The sequence below is a fragment of the Xyrauchen texanus genome, chromosome 2, assembly GCF_025860055.1.
Source record: "Xyrauchen texanus isolate HMW12.3.18 chromosome 2, RBS_HiC_50CHRs, whole genome shotgun sequence".
Taxonomy (NCBI): domain Eukaryota; kingdom Metazoa; phylum Chordata; class Actinopteri; order Cypriniformes; family Catostomidae; genus Xyrauchen; species Xyrauchen texanus.
In genome coordinates this window covers 20679686-20702445 of record NC_068277.1, presented here as the reverse complement: position 1 = coordinate 20702445, position 22760 = coordinate 20679686, and the positions used below count along the sequence as shown (strand labels likewise).

The 22760-nt window shown below is 37.9% G+C and overlaps 1 protein-coding gene across 3 annotated transcripts in view; it reads left to right on the top strand.

Annotated features, from left to right (window-relative positions):
* Positions 1–22760, top strand: part of LOC127658405 (neuroligin-2-like) — a 257469-nt gene that overhangs the window by 173126 nt on the left and 61583 nt on the right. For all 3 annotated transcript variants that reach the window (XM_052147698.1, XM_052147681.1, XM_052147688.1), the window contains one exon: positions 2547–2696. In XM_052147698.1, the coding sequence (XP_052003658.1) occupies positions 2547–2696 (150 nt within the window). The remainder of the gene's footprint in view (positions 1–2546; positions 2697–22760) is intronic.

Sequence of the window (22760 nt, the reverse complement as noted above, 5' to 3'; positions counted from 1 at the left end):
ATCCACACAGTACAAGGGTGAGGGGAAATGTGGGGCAAGAGATTGAGGGTTGGAATGCTGCTCTCAGGGATGTGTAACAGTGTGTGTGTTTTTTGGGAAACTGTTCTGGTTTGATCCTGACTGAAATTAATTGGATTAAGTGACACTCATACATGACAACCTCAATGTGTCTGTACATGTCACAGCTTACAGTATGTGTACAGTATTTCTCCTGTCATGTGTGACAGAAATTGTGTGTGTATTGATCAGACTTTGATATTGTTGAAAATATAACCCAACATTACCTACATTGTAAGCACTGCCTAATGGTCCCCATAAGGAAAATAGCTTATTACTGTAAATGAACTAAATAATGTCTTAATTAACATTTGAAAATGCAAAAAAAAAGTTTTAGGGATATGAGAAGGGTCAGTGTAAAGTAACTGCAATTGAATTTAGTGTAATATAAAAACAATAGAAATCAATGTGAAGTCCAACCATGATTTTAAAAACAAATATGTTTTGTATGGGTGGGTTTACTTAGCTATACTGCAGTTTGGGAACAAATGTGTCCCAAGAGGTGAGCTAAATCTGGCAAAATGTTTCTTGGGGACATTTGGGGATGTCCTTGTTTAGAAAAAAACATAACATTTCCCTTCAGATGTAGTGGTTGGGTTAGTGTTAATTGTAACACTTTACATTAAGGTTCCCTTTTCAAGGGTTTATAAAAAGTGTTCTAATGACTAATAAATCATCAACAAATGCATTATAAATCATTTATATGCAGTTATAACAACATGAACAAAAAGGTTGTCTTTCATGGGATACTTGCCAAATAGTAAGGCAATTTAAACTCACATGTTATAAATGCTTAATAAAGGTACTTATTAATACTTATTTATAATCAAAATCATGAAATGTCATAATTTCTTATTTATGTCATGTAGCACAAATTGGCTACTATAGTGAGATTAAAAGGCTTTATGTTTGTCTTTATTAGTCTAATGTCTTTATTAGTAATGGCTTATGTAACTTTGCTTGTCATGTTGGTGACAAAATACCAAACCTTTCAGGTCTTCATGCTCATCTACAGCACTCATAGTTTACTAATGTTTTTAACTTATTAATAAATGGTTCACAGGTGTTCACTTTACATTAAGATACACTTTCATAGGTTATTGATGGTAATATTTCATGCATCTCAACATTAATATTATTGGTATCCATTTTGCACTAAGGTAACCTTTTTGAGGTTACTTATGTTGATAAAACATCAAAATTAAATTTAAGTTTTGCCAGGTACTATTAACAATAGTTCAGACATAGCCCATACAATGAAGCGATGGTGGGAAATCTATATATTTTTGATAAACAAGAGAGAATAAGAATGATTATACATTGCAGAAAACTGTTGGTAAGACACCACTTGGAGTAGCACCATTCATTTTGACATCAAAGTGACAAGGAAAGTGACCAAACAGAAACACAAAACACTTTAATCTCACTATAGTAGCCTATTTTTGCTGCATCATGATTTAAATAATGAATTATGACTTTTCATGATTTTGATAAAAAATTATAAATAAGCACCTTTATTAAGCATTTATAAAAATGCAATTTTAAATTGGCTCACTATTTGCAAGTATCACATGAAAGTCACCCTTTTATTTATGTTGTTATAACTGCATATAAATGACTTATAATGCACGTGTGTGTGTGTATGTGTGTGTGTGTGTGTGTGTGTGTGTGCGTGTATTTATCACTTTGTGGGGACCAAATGTCCCCATAAGGATAGTAAAACCCGAAATTTTTGACCTTGTGGGGACATTTTGTCGGTCCCCATGAGGAAAACAGCTTATAAATCATACTAAATTATGTTTTTTGAAAAGATAAAAATGCAGAAAGTTTTCTGTGAGGGTTAGGTTTAGGGGTAGGGTTAGGTTTAGGGGATAGAATATAAAGTTTGTACAGTATAAAAACCATTATGTCTATGGAAAGTCCCCATAAAACATGGAAACACAACATGTGTGTGTGTGTGTGTGTGTGTGTGTGTGTGTGTGTGTGTGTACGTGGATAAGTTCTCAGTCTGCATCTTGGAATGTCTGACTTTATCAGTTATCTGCTTTAATAAAATCAGCTGAGATTCAGATGGTGATTGAGGGTGTCAAGGGGTTATAAAAGTGAAAGTATGTGTGTCTACATAATCGATCTCCATGGCAACAGTCAATGAGAGCAAGTCACATTGATGGAATGGCCTCTGTTGGATAGATGGGGAAATTAAATTGAGGCAGTTACTATAGCGACGCTTCATTGCAGCTTCCTCTGCATCTCAGTGTGTGAGTGTGTTTGTGTGTTATGTCTTTAAAAGTAAGAGAATATTGTTGTTTAAAGTGACCCAGCAATCAGCATAAATTAAAGTCCACCTATGTACACTCAAAACAATGATCTAACCATCACACTCATATAAAGACATCTGCAGTTCTATAAAGTGACTCGTATCTTTCTTTAGATCTCACTTACGCAAAACTCTCTTTTTCCACATTGTGATTTTTATTTTATTTTTTCAGACATCCGTGACCGTAGGAAGAAACCTGTCATGCTTTTCATTCATGGTGGATCATATATGGAAGGAACCGGAAACATGTTTGATGCCAGCGTGCTCGCAGCGTACGGCAACGTCATTGTGGTCACCATGAACTACAGACTAGGAGTTCTGGGTAAGTCGACTTGAATTGTGCACTCAAAAATTCTCTATGCAGATGTTGAATCCATGCCTGAATGTTTGGAAGCAGAAACCTAACATCAGCAAATGATGATACATGTTCAGAGGGCCTGAAGAGATTGGAGGCAGCTATTGATTCCTACACAACACTTTTGTAAATGGGAGATTATTGATTCACGTTTACCACTCATACACTTTTGAGGCATTCACACAAGGGTCAGACAGTAACCAGGGCATGGGTCAAAAATAACACTGAAAGAGATGAAAATGGCCAAGATATTAATGTGGGGGCAAAAATGGCCCCAGAGTGAATTCCCTTTTTATCTTATGTCTAGCATTTATTATTATATTTTATTATATTCGATTAGACTTATTGTCACATTGTCCTTCATCATTGTTCTTATGTTTGCAAATACTTTTTTTTTTACATTCTCAGTGGACTCTTATTTTGAAATGTATTTTTGCCTTCATCATATCTGGTTTCCTGGTTCCCTTCCTCATTGTTTCAGCTGTCTACTTTAGTCCATTTGTCCATGTGTATTTATACCCACACGTTTCTCTTGTTCCTGTATGTTTACCGCCTTCATTGAATCATCTTTTTTTGTTTATTATTAAAGTTTTGCAATTGGATCCTCACTCTCTCACCTCTTCCCTGCACAAACTCCTGACACTTATGTAGTTCTGGGTATAGTGCCCCTGCGGACACTGTAGTGACCTGTAGCTGTCAAATGTCTGTATTTATTGTCTCGGAGGTGAGTGTTGTTGAATATAAAGTTCCTATGAAGTGACATTTGTTGATTAGCACTCCTAATAACTCTGATGTTTTGTTATGTGTTTAGAACAGTTTCAGAGTAAACTTCAGAGAACTGTATAATGTAACAAAAGTGTCAGCAAGTTTATTTTTTAAATGTATACTAGTAGAGCCTCAATTGTTCAATTAATTGACTCAATGAAAGTACTTGACATAAATGGATGACACTGTGTTTTATATGATTTTGTATAAAACTGCCTTTATAAGGGTAAGCAAAAACCCTGAAAATAATTTTCAAGGGGCAAATTTAGCCTCTTAAAAAAACCGAAGTTCATTTTTGACACCAGTTCACGCAGACAGCAAATAAATCTCTGGAGGCTGCAAGAGTCTTTGTGCTATTGTTTACATTCATTCATACTTAACTGCTCTATCCTACTATACCAGGCAGTTCATCACTGTTTGCAATCCTATTGGTAGTCACCACATCTCGTTACTGCTCATTCGCATTGAGTTCAACTCTGCTCAAATTTATCGCAACGACAATGGCCACTGTCATTCAATTGACTCTCATAGAAAATAAATGTCAGTGTGAATTACCCTTACTTCTACAATTGGTATTAAGATGTGTTTCACAAGTGGTCAGCGTTTGGTAATCAGATTACAAAATACACATATGGATGTAGTCAAAAAAGCATGTGAACACATCGCATTTGAGGTGTAAACACTAATCCTGAATGCATCCTGGACAGCAGTGAAGCACCACCCCTCACCTGTCAATCAACTGCTGTGCTAAAACAACCTTCCGCTTAAGCTTTGCTGGAATTCGTCTACTATCCGTTCTGTAAAAGCGAATACATATACAAGCACGAGAACTTCACAGATCTTTATCAGTGTGTCTGATTTCAACATGCAGGTACACAGATGACAAGCACATACATCTGAAGCTCAGTTTAATAAAGGTTGCTATCCTCCCCTGGAAATCCGAACACAAGTGGTCACAGGAGATGCATTTAAGCAACCAGATGTAAACAGCGATGTTTCTCACCTGATCACATGCAATCGGGTCAATCTTAAAGTTGGCATTAAATCATTATTGACCATATTTATTTTATAAATGCATGTTACTGGTCTTATTGTGAACTATACATATTTGCTATCTTTAATCAAAATGTTATAACTTGCTCTTCCGGTGATTTGAATGACCCTTCTCTGCTGACATATGCAAGCATGCGCTGCACTTAAGCCAAGTTTTTAGTTAGTTTTAACACCACCCCTTCAAGAGCCTGTCATGTAAACAAACTTGGCATCAAAGCAGCTAATGCAGAGATAAAGAGGTTTATTTTCTGCTGTTTCCCTGCCAAAACCCTGTTCCCTTCCCCAAACTACCTTGGTAACGGGGAATTAGCGTTTGTATTTGAGGCATTTCACACCTGAATGCTTCCAGAGGTGATCACTTCAAATTGGACCGCGAGTCGGTTGAGGATAAAGTGGCTGGAGTTTATTCATATTTTTTATACAAGCATCTTTTGGAGGTATGTTGGGACAGTATGACTGAGTGTTCATTTTCCCTTTATATTTAGTGTATTGTGGTTCAAAATGTTGAAATATTGTGATGTTTTACTTGCTTGTTTCTCAACAGTTACTGCCTCATCGTAAGCATAGACCGCGATGTGCTGTGTGAATTTATGGGCTGGTTATGTATTAATGTTGTCAGTTAGCTCATCAGTGTGTTAAGATCACTGCTCAATTTCCCTGGTTACCGGTTATGGCATGAGTAGCATGGGGGACGGGGTGTGTGTTTGTGTGTTGAATGCAAACTCACATTCAGATCTGCCTTCATTCCGATATGAAACAGCCAATTTTCACAATCCAATCAACAACCATGTAAGTGTCTTCAGAGGTTGGATGCTGTGTTTCATGGAGCTTTAAGATTTATTTCAAATTGCTGACCCCTCACTCATCACTGTACACTTTACTCCACAGTGAATTTGCCTTCTCTATCAATTCGCCAGCTTACTCACCTTTATATCTTTATATATAAGGGCATTATAGGCAGGCTTCCATGTTACATATCTGAATTTCTTTCTTTTACACAGAGTACTTATGTTTTACGGTCCCAGAAAACTATTTCATTGAATGTATCTCAAGCCTGGACAGAGTTGTTCAAAAAGGCTTTCATGTTTGTTGCACCTTTTACTTGGAATGACCTACAGAAAACACTTAAACTACAGTGCCTAATTTCCTTAAATGATTTTAAAGGTTATGTTAAAACTATAGAACATGAGTCCATCCAGATGTACAAATGTTTTAATTAATGGCACTTTTATTTAATTGAAATGCACTTGAGTTGTCTTTGCCTCTTTTGAGTTTGTTTTGTGATTGTGTGATCTAATTTGTTCTGCTATCTTGGCCAGGTCTCTCTTGAAAAATAGATTTTATATCTCAATGAGACAAACCTGGTTAAATAAAGGTTAAATAAAATAAAAACCGATTGATCAAATCAAGTTCCCACCCTACATATTTTTCTTGTTCAATAAGCTATTTCACTCAGAAATATATCACAATACGGAAGTACCAGGTGTAAATAGGATCTCAGGTCAGGTTGAGTGGTCTTTTATTCTTTTACAAGACTGATATATTGAATTGTTATATATTCATGCAGAATATTTTTGGCTCTGACGGTTTTATTGGGCCAAGAATTTAGAAATATATTTTTCCATTTCTCACTTTAACTGCAGCACTGCTCAGAGCAGGGATAAGACAGCCTATAGATTTGTGCTTAATATAAACAAGAAAAAAAGGAATAAAACGAAAGCTGGTTGAGACATTCAAAGCAGTTCCACTAGATTTTTGTAATATCTTTTAATATACACACAAATGCTACTGGACTGCATGCTGACTCAGATGATTATTAGACCCTGGGTGTAGTGCTCCGGTATTTTGACTTTCTCTGGTGTATATCAGTGCATTATGTTCTTGACTCTGAGCTTAGCAGAGACAGCAAGGCTTAGAGATGTCAGCCTCCAGCTTTGTTCCTCTTGCCATGCAAAAGTGTGTGCTTATGCTTGTTTGTGAATGTATTTCCCTCACTGTCTGTTTGTCTAGTCATAGACTCCAGACTAGCAGGCTGTTCCTCCTTGATACAATGCAAAGAATGAGATTTTATAGTGAACCAGGGTGTTTGTGTGTGTTTGTATTCTTGTGTAAATTATACTGTAGATGGAGAGTGCCTGTCTGCTGTGATGAGAGTGAATAAACAGTTGTATTAGTAATGTCACACTTTATTTAAAAAAAAAAAAAAGTACATTTTAAAATGTTCTGCAAAAAATGTGAGTGGTGATTGTGCATACAAAACTTGCTGCCACGATGCTTGGGTGTGGTGGGCGGCTGCAAAGATGGCAGTTGCTAAATGGTTTTAGCATGTTGCTATGCAATTGCAAAAACAATTAGATAGTTTTTAGCATATTGCTTTGCAGTTGCTAAATTGATCTGAATAATTTTTAGCCTATTGCTATGCAGACGCGCATGAATGGATGAACGAGTTTCCCACTGTCCCTACCTACTGTCTAGCGAAACCACAGCCAAGGGAACGGGCTTGGTGGAATCAGTGGGGAAAGAAGACTCTGTTGAGCTTGACTCTAGTCTGCCACTGTGAAGAGACATGGGGGTGTAGAATAAGTGGGAGGCCCCAGGGTCCACCCTGGGCACCGCCGGTGAAATAGCACTACACTTATCGTTTACTCACACGGTGAGGCAGGGAGGCCCTGACAGTGGCAGGTGGGGAGTTTGTCTGGGGTGGTACACCTGTCAAACGGTAATGCAGGTGTCCTAAGGCAAGCTCAGGGAGGACAGAAACCTCCCGTGGAGCAGAAGGGCAAAAGCTTGCTTGATCTTGATTTTCAGTGACCTGACCTCTGGAACCTCCATGTTGGACGGGATGCAGAAGAACTAAGTGGCCTACCACTGGCAGTGGTAGACACGATCACTAAGGACAGGGCTCCCTCTACAAGGCAGCTTTATGCCCTGAAGTGGCGTTTGTTCACGAGTTGGTGTTCTTCCCATGGCAAAGACCCCCAGAGATCTGCAGTCGGGTCAGTGTTTTCCTTCCTGCAGGAGAGGCTGTAGGGATGGCTGTCCCCCTCCCTAGGGAAGCACGCCCTGATCATCAGGTTCCCGAGAGATGTCTGGAGGCTGAATCCTCCTAGGCCATGCCTCTCCCCCTCATGAGATCTATCCGTGGTCCTCCTGGGCCTTCGGAGAGTCCTGTTTGATCCCCCAGAGTCAGTCGAGCTGAAAGCCCTCTGTCCTTGAACTGTGCTCACCTCCATCAAGAGGGTTGGGGACACCTGCCTGGAGTTCAGTCCGCAAGACTCTCACGTGGTCCTGAGACCCCGACTGGGCTATGTGCCCAAGGTTCCCATGACCCCTTTCAGGGATCAGGTGGTGAACCTACAAGTACTGCCCCAGGAGGATATTGTTGCTGTGTCCGGTGCGTGCTTCGCGCACCTACTATATGTGGGGAACTACATGACGTCTTTTGGGGCATTGGGGGAGGCTACGTGCTGACCGGTGCACCTGCTATTACACACGCTGCTTCTTGCTTGCACCTGCATCGGCAGTTCACGTAACACAGTTCAACAGTTGTGCCATTTCATATAGGGGTACCTAGTGTCAATGCATCAACACAATGTCGAGTGAGTGACAGAAGGGGAACGTCTTGGTTCTGTCGTAAGTTACGACAGTAACCAAGAAGTTCCCCTTCTGACTCGTAACCTCCGTTCCCTGATGGAGGGAACGAGACATTGTGTCCCTCTTGCCACAATGCCGTACTACCTGCTGAAATGTCCGGGACCCTGTCTCAGCTCCTCAGCACAAAACCTGAATGAGTGAATGTGAGCCAGCTCCTTTTATACCCATATGTCCAGGGGAGTGGCATGCAAATTCCACTTGCCAATTCTCATTGGCCTTTTTGCAAAATCAGAGGTGTCTGGGGCTCCCAAGAGCGACCCCTAGTGTCACTACATCAACACAATGTCTCGTTCCCTCCATCAGGTAATGGAGGTTACAACAGTAACCGAGACATTCATTATAGCTGCTTTTCTATAAACAAAATGACAGTTAGGGAATTAGCGTTTAATTCAAATAAAAGCTTTCAAAACAAAAGCAAAAATGTCTTAGGTTATGTCATGTCATTTCTCACCTTGGATTATTTCTTTCTATTTTTTTACTATTTTCCTCATAGACAGAAGCATTTTGCTGCTGATGTGAAGTCAAATGTGTGCAGAATTTCTCTTCAGCTTCAGGCAACGGAAAGCTGTTTCATGGCAATCTAAATTGAGAAGCTTCACACTTCTGACATACAAGACGAAAATAATGCAGGCAGATTTTGCCAGTGTGGGGGATACAACCCTTTCTAGTTGCAGATTAAGACTTTTCAAGTTGTTGGGAAAGTTTAAACCTGACCATGGCAGTGAAGCGCTCTCATCATTAAGATGACTTCATGCTGTACACTTGTGGCATAAACTAAAGGGGCTGCTGAAGCTTTGTGTTAATCATTTCACCAGACATTGTGTTTGACCATTTTTTAATTGGTCACACAATGTGGCAGTTTAATGGTCAAAAACTGTTAATTACCAGCTAATGGATACACTGCTGCAATTATGAGCAATAGTAATAGTGGACTATTGTGTTCTCCTCAAGTGACCAAAGAGCTTCTTCTTTTTCTGACTGACAAGACGTCAAGCTGATCTCAACATTTTCATCTACAATCGCACTCATCTTCATATCATCACAAACGCTGATTGTAATCCAGATGATTCAAAATCAAGATGTTTTGAGACTGTTAGTGTGACGCCAGCTTTAGCAGTGCCTTAGCAATCACCACCAATAATAATGGGAGAAGAAGTCTCCATGGTGTGTGAATCACAAAAAGGGGTGTGGTCTCCTTGTCATGCTGGGAGGAAATGATGGTGTTGTGCAGAAGGTCCAGAGATGCCAGGCCAAGCAGTCATTAAGTTAGTGCTAGGCCAGCTGATTTGTGCCATACCTGGACCTGGACCTTGAGGACACTTGGTGCTCCACTACTGAGAAATGCAAAGCTTGATTAATGGCAGCAGTGACAGGACACCATTAACATCAGTACATCTCATCATGCAATGCCAGCAGTGCTTTGTCGTCACGCCCCTCTGCTCAGCTATCAGCTTCTGTCATGGGCCTGGATGGGGGCCAGCAGTAGGAGCGCTGAGGCGACAATGATTCAAATAACTGCAGATCCTCCATCATTGTGGCCCGTCATCTGAAATGAGAATGAGTGACGTGACTCAAACTATAATTTAGATGAAACCATTGGCCTGAACACAGTCTGTCACTTGTTCAGTCACAGATGCTTTGCTCATTAGTGTTACGGATTTAATTTACAGTCCAGACACATCCAACTGTAAGAAATCTATTTCATTTTGATTTACTTGTTTTTACTGTTTGACAATTGCATAGTTCATTGGAAGATTGTATATGTGTATAGGACATTTAAAGGTTGTATAGTTGTACAGCAGTTTTTTTTAGGGCTTCATTGGACATAATTTGGTGACCCAACAAAGGAACACAATGTCAACATAAATGTCTCATTAAATGTTAAAATGTATTAATATTAGTATAAGCTGCAAAAACTTTTAACAAAAATTATTAACAATACATTTCAAGTAAAAAAACATTATTTTAGTGTTTATGTTACTATGTATTTGCTTAGTTATTACAAAGTAGTAACATTAATCATTGTGAAGCAGAATTTACCAAGCGCTGGATTGATCACCCACTAATAGGGAATGTGAGCTGGGATTAGACCATCATGAGTCAGGTTAGATTTACCCTACTGATGATGTGTTGTTGCAATAGTAATCCTGCTCAGTATGAGAGGAAATGAGAAGCCACTGGTGGGAAGCAACCATCTGTGGGATTATGACTGAACACCTCTAAGTCAGAATCCCCCCCTAAACGTAATGATACCGCAGCACCGCAGGACTCCAATTAGCCTGGGATAGCCGGCCTGCGAGGGCCCAGCGAGTAGAGCCGTTCGAGACGGGGCTAGGTTGCGGCCGAATGAGTGCCGCCCCCTCAACCATCACGCACCACATGTTTGTGAAGAACCTGGCGCTAAATGACTTGTAGACTATTTCCGATTAACGAGAAATTCCCAGTAACCGCCCGTTACTACTATCAATTGGATGGTTTAGTGAGGTCCAAGGCTCCTCTCGGGCCTTGGCGGAGTGCCGAGAAGACGATCAAACTTGACTATCTAGAGGAAGTAAAAATCGTAACAAGGTTTCCATAGGTGAACCTGCAGAAGGATCATTAACGAATGCTCCAAAGGGCGAGAAGGCCGGACGGAATGAAAAAGGCTGAGGCCGAGGAAGGGGTGGTGGCGTCCCCCCTGCCCGAGGCGAACCCAAGTGGTTCGTCCTCACTGAGTGGCCCCTGCTCGCATCCGGTCACCCCCGGCAGGCGGGCCATCGCCCTGGAAGGGAGGTGACCTGCCCCGGGAACAGTGGAAGGTGGGGAGTTTGACTGAGGCAGTACTCCTTACAGGTAAGAGTCCGGCCCAGCAGCCCAGTGCTGAAGGCGATTTGGGGACTCAATGGGTGCAGCCCTACCGGGTAAATCCCAGCGGACCTCCCATTCCCTAGCTTGTTTGCGAGATAAGACCAGCTCGCCTCACGGCTATCATAACGTCTCTTTCAGAGCTCGTTAGCAGGATGACTTCTCGATCACTGCATCAGAGAGATTCGTTGAGATTAAAATTATTAACATTACATTTCAAGTATAAACATTATTTTAGTGTTTATGTTACTATGTATTTGCGTAGTTATAACAAAGTAGTAACATTAAGTTAATATTAATTACCTACATGTAATTACTGTGTAAATATTTTTTGTATTAGCATTGTTAATGGTATTACTACAGTAGTAAATTATAGTAGTATTGTGTAACATGAACACTGTAATATAAATTGTTACCAACATTTCTTAATGTCTCTAATTTAAAATGAATGTCTTAATTTTAAAGTCACATATGAATTTGCCTTGATATGCCAATTCATTTTGCTACCTTAACCATACATGATTATATGGTTATTTGCTATGAATATTTGCATTATTATTGTTTTATCCCTGCTGTCTGTGAGAAAATGGAACAGACCCACCTGTTAAAGTCCAATGTTGTGAGGACCTTTGCAGATTGTATAGGATATTTAAAGGTTGTAAAGTTGTAAAGGACATTTGAAGGTTGTATAGGTCATATGAAGATTATATAAGTCATTAGAAGGCATTGTTAGTACTCTATATACTCTAGCTGTTGTAGGCAATGATGTGTATTGCTGACAGATATTGTATGTCATATGCTTACTTTACAGAATCTCATATCCCTTATAGGCATTTCACTATCTGAATATCTCAGAGATCTATAGCTCTGAATGATATCTAATTTAAGCTTATTGCACCTTATTTATGAGAGAATGCCTGTTGCTGTTTCCACTGAAAAATGTATGTGGGTGTGAATGTGTGTAGGCAACCCTTAGCTCAACTTGATCTAAAGTGCTACCTCTGTTGTTCCTCACCTCAGTACAGGTTTTTCTGAAGATAGTCTAAGTAGACTACACCAGCATTCATAATTTCCCAGAAATTATCAGTTTTTCATATACAGTAAATCTTCTTTCCACCTGCTATACTGTGGCTTTTCAGGTAGATGTAATATATTAATATTCCCCAACACAGCCACGTGGTTGTTGTTTTTTTCTTCACAGCATCCCCTGTTACCGTGATGGTGGTTGCCATGGTGGCAGTTGCTGTGGAGGCAATGTTAGGCTTACTACTTGCACTGCGTCTTTCTGGCAGACAGTGAAAATGATGTCTCGACCCCACCGACCACACACTGGATATCAGAGCAGTTACTATAAAAAATAAATAAAAAGAAAACAAACAAACAGAGGATATTTATTCAGTGTCTTTAACTCTTTTTCTTTGCTTTAGTCCCTTGTGATCTTAACGACTCCATCAGTATCACTTCCTGTGTGCTGTCTGTCTTTTCAACTGTCTTTCTCTTGTTCCTGTTCTCTTTCTCTATCTCATTACAGGCTCTGGTGTTGAGTGTATTCTGAAGGGAATTCCTCTCTATCTGTTAAATATGTAATGGATGAATCAGGTGCTCACAAAACAATTTAGACCTTGACTTTGCTGAGAGAGAGACAGAGAGAGAGAAATTGAGAAAATAGAAAAGAGAGGTAGAGATGAAGGACATGTAAGAGAGATAAATAGTATATATTTGAAAGATAATGAGACATTTATATATAAAAAAAAAAAAAATAGAAAAAATACAATGGTATTTCCATAGTATAGGCAGGTATTTGCTTATGTACCATGGTAATACCTTGGAGTGCCATGAAAATACCATTGTATATCCATATAATAATCATTCACTACCATGGTATATATGAATGTGTAATGGTACTACCATCACTGAACTATTGTACCTCCAGAATACTTCTTTTGGAAAGAATAGATAAGATCATATAAAATAAAAAAAAATTACATATAAATGTATAATAATTAGTAACTGCTACTACATGTCAAATTTCACCCCAAAATCAACTGGTAATTAGCATAAAATAATGTAAAAAAAAATCTCATTTCTTAAAATAGGCTTTATTTTATTTAGCAAATTATAATTGTTTTTATTTGGGGGTGACAAATTACCCAGACATGTTCTTGATAGGTGAGAAAAATAAATATAGGCCTAGCAGAAAAGATTAAGTACTTCCTACATTGTTAATATATTCCAACTTGTTAATATATTAAGTAAATCCTACATTCAAACATGTACAAGTTAATGCTCTAGCAATTAATAAATATGATTTATGATTGTTTGTTACTTTTAAAATGCGTAATCATGTATAAAAGTAAAAGTTAAAAAAATCAACAGTCATATTTATGTGCTAATTTGAGCAAAATTTCACTGGTACAGTAAATTTGACTTACATTTTCAAAGCTGGTGTTCCCAGCATGAACTGCACCTGAATAATTAATGAGCATGCACGGTTTCACTCTTTGCAAATTTATTTACACCATTTTTATTTGTTGTTACATTTGGTAACTTTTTTTTTGTGCAGTTCTAAGTTAATTTGCTACTTCTGTTGACTGTCCCCATCATGGTGTTTTGTCACCAAGTGCGGCGGTCTGGGCTGCTCTATGTCTTGTCTCTATTGATAGAAATGCAGGGTGATGTTGTCTCAGACGGCATAGTATGCATCAAGTTTCCCTGTGGCAGGCTTCTCTATGTCATGTGGTACATGAATAAACATGTTTGAAAGGAATATTCAAGATGTGACATGTTCTAAAAAAAATAAACAATATTTTACTGTATTTACAGTATTTACGTGTATTTAAGTACCATATATTTCATAAGTAAAAGTTACTGAATTTACTCAAATCTTTAGGTTAAATTTACTCACACACTTTAATCAGTATTATGTTATAAAAGTTCATTAGATTTTACTTAGTTTTATACCATTAAGATTTACTTAGAGAAACTGTGTGCAAAGACTTGCTAAATAAAAATTACATTAATCTTACTAGTCATTTTTTATTTCAGTGAAAGTTTGGAGTTTGTATTGTGTTGTTTGCTAAAAAATTATTTCGCAAAAACATAAGATAAATATAACAGAGAACACACAACTCATACACCTGCTCCCCGACACACCCACACTGACATTTAATAAAGAAGTTAAAAATAGAGGGTAAGGTGGAGATCCAGAGAGTGGCTGGGGGGTCTTTTTTCTATGTGTGTGCATGTGTCCTGACAAGGTTGAGGGAGATATTAAGATGTGAACGAAGAGCCAAATTCTAAATCCTAACCATCCGGACAGTTTCCATAGCAACCCTCAGCAGAACTGATAAGCAGAGGCCTCTTGACTCCAAGAGTGTGAGTGAGGAAGAGACAGAAAAAGTGAGCTAGAGAGAGCAAGAGACACTTAAAATGAAAGATCATGCAGCAGAAAAAATAATGAAGGAGACGGGGATGGACGGATGACATTAATAAGTGGTATGTTCTAGAGGGAGTGAGCTGCACTACTGAACCCACGGCCACACACACAAACACATCAGATATACTAAAAAGGTGTTCATTTCTATTTCAACTGTTTCATATATTTTATATATACATATAATTTGTTCATTCTCTAATTATTTACTATTCTCCCCTTGTCACAAATTTTCTTCCAATTCATCCATCTGAAAACCTAAAAGTTCATACTGCCTTTTTCTTCCTCTCCCACTCTTTACTTTCATTATCCATTGCTTAGTTTTCTAGCTTCCTGAGCAATATTTAAAATAAATTAAAGCAACTAATAGATGTATTAAACTTCAGACACTTATTTTGATAACCTTCTGAAATCTTAAGGCTCTATTGCAGTTAGAAAAGTTTCCTCAAGCTTCTGACATACAGGAGAGAATCCATAATGATTTGTTCAACTTTGTTTCAAATAGCTGACACAACGTTTTTGCTTATAGAGCAAGTCTGCGCTCAAAGTGGGGAATGACAAAGTTTTTCACCTGACTGGTGCTTTAACCTGGTGGAATTACAGTCTATAAAATTTTAAGTGGGTACAGAAGGACACTCAGGCTCATGTGAATCAGCTGTCTCGGAGTTTGTGTCACTGGTTGAGTTCAGATCACCCCTGTGATTTCATACATGTATAAGGATATAGACTAAACACTGAATCTTTTATAAAAAAAATTATTGAATATAATAATTTAAACTGAATTATTTTATATGCCTCATATTTTATTTTTATTTTTATTTTTTTTGCTTGTCTTGACTCATCACGCATTCTCAGAGTTTTTCAGATTCAGTTCAGACAGAAAGTGATTGGGAGGAGAGGTTGGGAACAGGCTTAGGAAAGAGCATGAGCTAGACTTAAACTTGCTTTGCCCATAAGAGCATCACAGCTTAATTTGTCAAACCAGGGGATCTGACTGCTAAGAATAAATAACCCTTGTCCTATCACACATCGATGACACCAATGTGTGGTCAAAAGAACCGTTTCTATAATTCTATAGTGAGCCGTTGACTTGTCATTATCATGTATCAGAATCCAGATTAGTAAATACGATATCATAATCTGTAATGGCTGTGGATGTCCTCTCTAAGGGTCTTGATGTGTCTCTTTTCGCAGTTATTAACTGTGTTCACATCCTGTTGGGAAGGGAAACAAGAAAATAGGTATATCTAAACAACACACACACAAACAGGGCTGCATTAGTGAAATTGATGATGGATGTCAGGATCATTTGCATAAGATGAAGGACAGGTGGAGGAGGTGAACGCTGGCTACTGTGACTGAATTGGTCTCCTGTGATTGAAAACTAAGGGAAGTCCACTGCTTGGCAAAAGTTACAGGGATGCGACAGGAGAAATTTAGGGGGAAAAGCATTAATAGGTATTCACAGGGTCAGTGGAAAAGATATTAGAAAGGAATTACAAGGCAGAGAGAACATCCATTCACACATACATGCTGAATGCAAGCCCTCTTTTCTCTATAACACAGAAATAGATGCTGAAAAAAATATTGAGAATCAGTAGAGATGCAGGTCTTTGATTAACAAGCAGAAAGAATGTGAGATATAATAATATAAATAATAAATCATTTTCCAATAATACTTGCATGTTGCATACTGACTTCAGGATCTGGAACTTATTCTCTCTGTTTTCACCTCCCTTTGTTTTTGTTGATCTTGTGCCTCTATATCCTGCCTCTCTCTTCTCTGTAAGGTCTTAACTGCGTGTGGAGATCAGCTGCCAACCCTCCCTAAGCCCCCATTTTCCTAGCATGCAAATTAGATGGGAAAGAACTACACAAAGCTGCAGTTACTACAGGTTAAACACATGCACACACTCAGACACACACATCATGGATGACTGATGAAAAGAAGCATATGGTGAGAGAGGAGGTGGTTTAAGGTTCAATTTATGTTGCAATTTAGGGAAATCAGGTTATTGCATGCATACAGTATAATTGCACAAGACTGCATACCCGTGTGCCCTAGTGTGCACATAACCTTCATTCGGTGCATAACTTTACATTCACAAGCTACTAATTAACTCATTCACCAATTAACTGGTGCATTCTGGGGAAGCAGCCCATTTCCTGTCAGCCTGTTTTCACATTGGTCTGCCAGCCTCGGGGGAAGGTGATATCTCTGCCAGTCTCCTTTCATTCCACTCTTTTGCACTGAGTGTTTAATAAACCTCGCACACTCTGCTGAGCAGAGACTATAGCCCTAATCGGACAGCAATTATTTTACATGGGGACGTGAGGTAATTCCAGCATTTACAGGGGGTAGTCAGTGATTTTATTGCCGCCCGAATCCGAAATGTCTATGTTTTTCTCCCACCTCCCATGAGAAAATTCCCAGCCAAATTGCCTACTGTTTTTTGACAAGCACCAAGTTTGTGTGGTAATTGAATTACCTTCCGAATCCACATCTCTGAATTTATAATCCAAAAGCCATTTAGGAAATCCTTTTTGACCACTGCTAAGTGCCGTATGTTTGCGCTGCACATGGAACAGTTCTGGTGGTAATAGACAGTTGTGAAAGTTGGAGGACTTTGTAACAGAAATTTGTAAAATATTTCACAACAATAAAATTACGTCGCCGCTCCACTAGTGAGTGGGAACTCTGAAGTAGAAAGGAAAGAAAAACAAGAGCCAGATCACGTAAACTTTTTCCAGCAATGTAATAAAACTGTAATATATCACATTTTAATGTAGAAACATTTACTAAATACATTTATACATAGGGCATGCATGACTACTCGTTTATATGGGTCGAGTAGTCCCAGAAAAGTTGCGTGCACTTAGGAGAGAGCGCACAAGCAGCGCAACTGAGGTGATACGGGTGACGAAACATGGTTACCCCCATTGACCAATTTAGTTGGCTGCGTTGATAAACATTTAGCATAGTTCCAAACATATTTAAATGCAAATACAGAGGACACAGTTCATGGATTGATGAATTTTCCATATAACAAGCGCAAATGCAATCATGTGATCGAAAAATTCGAGCTCATCCTCCGTGATTTAATTGTCATCCGAACGCATGAGTTTTAGCACAGAGGAGCCATGAATATTTTCTTTTACAGACATCACCATGAGAAACAATTGCTATCCAAATAGGGCTATAGACCTCCACTGTTATTATCTGTTTTTATTTATTCCAGCAATGCTTTTGCATAGAAGGAATTTGAAGAGAAAGCAAACATGTTTACAGCAGTCTCGTCCTCTCCGCTTGGGTTTACTGTGCTCAGTGAGGAATATTCGCTTGCTTATCTCTCCTCCAGACAGCGCTTAAGTATCTAACAGCAGTACGCCGCAACATAATGCATGTTGCTGTATTTACCTCAGCCTTAACCACAACTCAAAGACTAATCGAAAGCTTTGGCAGCTGGATAATTTTACCGCTGAGTAGGGTTGCCACGGTCAGGGCGGATTATGACTAGCAAGGGCCCTGAGGACAATTTTCTTTGGATTGAGATCTACACAATCTATTTTCATTGATTTAAGTCTCTTTTAATACTTGTTCTGTTATTTGTAGTCAGATTAATTCAAACACACAGCACAAATGTGATAAAGAATCCACTCGACCGAAACACATTCGGTGAACAGCCTCTGTTCTTAATGAGACAGTACTATTATAACATTTGTTATAGATCATGTAAACTGCATATATTTAAAGGGGCCACAATAAATTATGAAATATTTAACTTCAAACACTTTAAATATTGATGAATTAAAAAGCTACAATATCTATGCAAGGGTTTGGCACTGGCAAATTCAGCAACGAGTTCAGGCAGTTCTGGCTCACGCAGCTTTATCTTTTCAACTCATCTGTATAATGGGGTGCATTCCATTCAGAAGTGATCATCTACACCCTATTTCCTTCAAAGACTTTACCCTTCATTGTGAGAGCTTTGAAGGGCATAAAAGTTTGAGGATTAAAAATAGTGGTCATTTTGGTCATTTGAGAAATGTGAGAAATTCTGTTTGGAAAGAAGAGCTTGGCTACCATTAACATTCTTCCATCGAAAAGCCTTTTAAAGGGTCCAAAAATCCCCTAGACTACTTAAACTTTGACAGAATGTTTAAATGAGCTACGAGTCTGTTTTGGAATGTTCGTAATTTCAAACTTTAGCTGTCATATTGTACGCACAAGCCCTTTAATCTGCTTTAAGATGCTCTCTTCTTACTTTCTTTCTTTATTTATATATTTTGTGTAAAATATTACCTGTAAAAATGTCTAACTTCAAGCATTTAAACAATTTTAAACTTTCAGACAAGGTTTTGTCAGACCAAGATTACAGTTTGTCTCAACAAATGTTATGTACTGTATCTAGTTTAATCAGTATTTAACCACACAAAGTAAAATATCAAGATTTTCTTTTTCCCAACCACCTAAGCCAAGTTTTTTTTTTTTTTTTTTTTTTATGTATGGCAAACATGCAGTTATAGCAATGAATATTATAATAAACATTTTTGTTCGACAGCCCTTTTACTCAAAGATAAAGCTTAACAATATAAAGCCTAACATATAAATATGTTATAACAGAATTTTATTGTATTTTTTTTTACTTTTTTCTATAAAATAATGAATATTTTAGCACATGTTGCTTGAATTCAATAAATACTAATGAAATATAAATAACTTCATATATCAGTAACAATATAAATGTTATTGTTAATTTACTTTATTCAGTAAAGATTTCACATAAAAAGGTATATAAAGAGGTAATACCTGTGTTAGTCAGTTTGAACTTGAACACCGCATCGGTGTGAAAATTATGATAAATTATGGCTCAGTCTACCGCTAAGCCAATCAGGTTCCAGAGCCCTTGTCTGGATGTGGGATTAGGCGGAATGACGGTAGAAGAGCTAGTATATTTTTTTAATCAACATGTGTTTGTTATTCCCCATCCTAAATGCAGACAGAGTAGCTCTTTTGATAATGAAATCTAGCCTGTGGCTCCTGCGTGCAAACTGTTTGGAGGGAGAAAGAGACCAGCTAGAATCAACAATGAGATGTTTAGCTTTAAAAGTCCTGTCTGAATTAATTTGTTTTCTTAAAATGTTTCTGCCTCTAGTTGTGATTATTCAAGCTCATTATGGAACACTCAGGATACAGTATGCTTATAGGTTAGCTAACAAAAAAAAAAAAAAAAAAACGTTTTGGTAATTAGTTTAGAGGTGGCATGTCTTTATTCACCATTTATATATGTAAATTGCGAAACATTTTATACAATTTATATACCAATAGGTACACTTTATGCTGAGACTTTAATACTTGGATATATGGGGGGGGCCTGGGTAGCTCAGCCAATATTGATGCTGACTACCACCCCTGGAGCCTCGAGTTCGAATCCAGGGTGTGCTGAGTAACTCCAGCCAGGTCTCCTAAGAAACCAAATTGGCCCAGTTGCTAGGGAGGGTAGAGTCACATGGGGTAACCTTCTTGTGGTCACTATAATGTGGTTCTCAGACTCAGTGGTGAAGCCTCAACACACCATTCAACAAGCCACTTGATAAGATGGTCTCAGATGCGGAGGCAACTGAGATTCGTCCTCCGCCACCCCGAGGACTTAGAACGCATTGGGAACTGGGCATTCCAAATTGGGGAGAAAATGGGAGAGTAAAATATCAGGATATTTGTGTTTTATTTATTTTTATTTTATTTATTTTATGTCTAATACTACTAATAATAATAATAATTAAATACATAAAATAGATAATCTAAACAGATGAATAGGTTCATTAGTTAACAAATAGTAGTTTGTGTTGACTAGTTGGACAAGTTGGTAACAACCAAGTAGAGGCATGATTGATGCAGACAACTGTATCAATTATATTAAAGAGAGAAGAAAAAAGTCATTTACTTGCTACTGTGCATGAAAATAGTCCGTATATAGGATACTGGCTCATCATCCTTGGTTTTTATTTGTTAATTTGGCTGACACTTTTGTCCTCATCTCCTCTTCCTCTATGACACCTAAAGGCTCTCTCGCCAGCACATGTTTTGTAGCACCGCAATTGCAGCATTACTGTCACCATTATCACTTTTGGGAGTAAAGAGCAGACCTCCGCTTTATATGTGAATGTCCCTAATGTGCATCTTCCAAAAATCTCCTTTTTTTTGCATCCGCAATAACACGCTGAACCTCATAATATTTTGTGAAAAAGAAATATTACAAATGAACACCTGATTATGGAAGCAGATTGTGTAAAATAAATAGATCATTCTGCACAAAATTATTGTAAATACAATATGTAAATATGCAGTTAATTAGGTCAAATATTTACAAATATTTTAAACAAATCTTAGTGAGGTACATTAAAAATTATATTATAATGATGAACAGCACTACAGCAGAAGGTCACATTTCAGCACTTCACATTGGACTGTGACTATCTTAAGTAGCTAACAACATTCTGAAAAAGTTAACCGTTATTTATATAGATTAGTGGTTCCCAAACTGCGTCGCACAAGGACTGGCTAGGGGTGCCACAAAATCTCTGCTCAGTTTAATATTTTGATAGCTACCTGTTAGTAGTATTGGCAGTACCGATTACTTACTCAATTATGTACTCTACAGTACTGCAGTAGAATACAGAATGCTGGTTTCGAACGCTTGTCTGTCCGTGTTCCATAGAACGCTCATGTCTTGTGGTGAATGCTGCTTTGCGCATGAACAGTCAAATACACATCTTGGTCAAAATGTCCCTCTATACAATTTGAATGTAAACACTGCCTTTAATGTGTTACGAGAGTGTAAACAGATGGGACAAAAATCTGCGCCATCTTAACGCAATATTTATGTAACACAGCTGTTAATATATTACGTGATGCATACAGGGCAAAAATCTTATCTTCCAAAATATCCGCCTAATAGACCAGCTGCAGCTGTTATAAGCCTATCATTCATATAAATCAAGCCACAATATTGACAAGAAAAAGAGAAAAGCACTTACTGTACTTGGCTGGATAACTTCAGATGCTTCGATACAATCTCTGACAATCTCGCTGTTTTGTCACAAGCAGGCTTCATTTAACAACATCCAATATAACCAATCCAATTTTACTCCAAAAGTGTGCACATTTACAGACATTGATGTATTCTCATATTTACTTCATGAAGAATTATTATTTATGCCCATTTTCCACTAAATTATGTGATGTGATGCGCTTACACTCATATGATGATTTGCAATCCTCCTGAAAGCTACAGGCACCCAAGTTAATTTCTCATTCCAACAATGGGCAAGAGAAGAAGACTTGATATGACATCATGCCTATCTCAGTGCCCACATGACAAGGGACTTCCTCATACCATGTCATAGTAGGATAAATTAGGTATAAAACATAAAACTAATAAGTTAACTGTTGAGACTTGTTGTAAATATATAAATGAATACAAAAAGATATGATTTTTCTATCATTTCCATATGGTCTCAGGTATGTTGTATATGTTTATTGATAGTTCTGAGCAGTCAGTACAGAAGAGCTGCACATCTGCTATCAGCTGCAGTCTATAAATAATCTGCTTTCTGCCTCATCATATGAATGGAGTACATATGACATCAGTAACATACACTGCTATAACAACTCGATTATGATTGGAAGTAAAAAATGTGCACTAGATGTGTGTTTTGTCCTGTTTACCATTATGCATTTAGGTGCTAATGCTAATGCTACATGCAGTCATAATCACAAGAAACGTAACAGTCTTGGAAAATGTTTCATATAACTCAGACTTTTAATGTTGTCATCCTCAAATTTTAACTAGGACATTATTAGACTTGTGGCTCTAGCTCAATTGTGTTCCTATGCCCAAAGATGGTCCGTATAATATATTATTAAATAAATATGTTATGGAAATAACTTATCGAAAATTCACAATAAATTTTAGCTATTCTAGCCATTATTATTTTATTAATTCTGGCTGTTGGGCAACAAACTTTCATGTGTCTTTCATAAAAGACCACAATTATGTTTGAAATACAAAGGAGTGATGAACTACATACACATCTTGAATTTTGAGTTGGAATTCTTGTCGTCAAAACCAGGGGCATAGGTTACCAGGTTAAAAAGGTTTTCCTCAGAAGCACTTATTGTCTCCACTCTGTACCTGTAAACTAATAAAAATCTGACCTTTGCGTTATTAGGGCAACATGATTGGATTTTGCGATTTTGCAAGTGCTTGCCTTTTTGTATG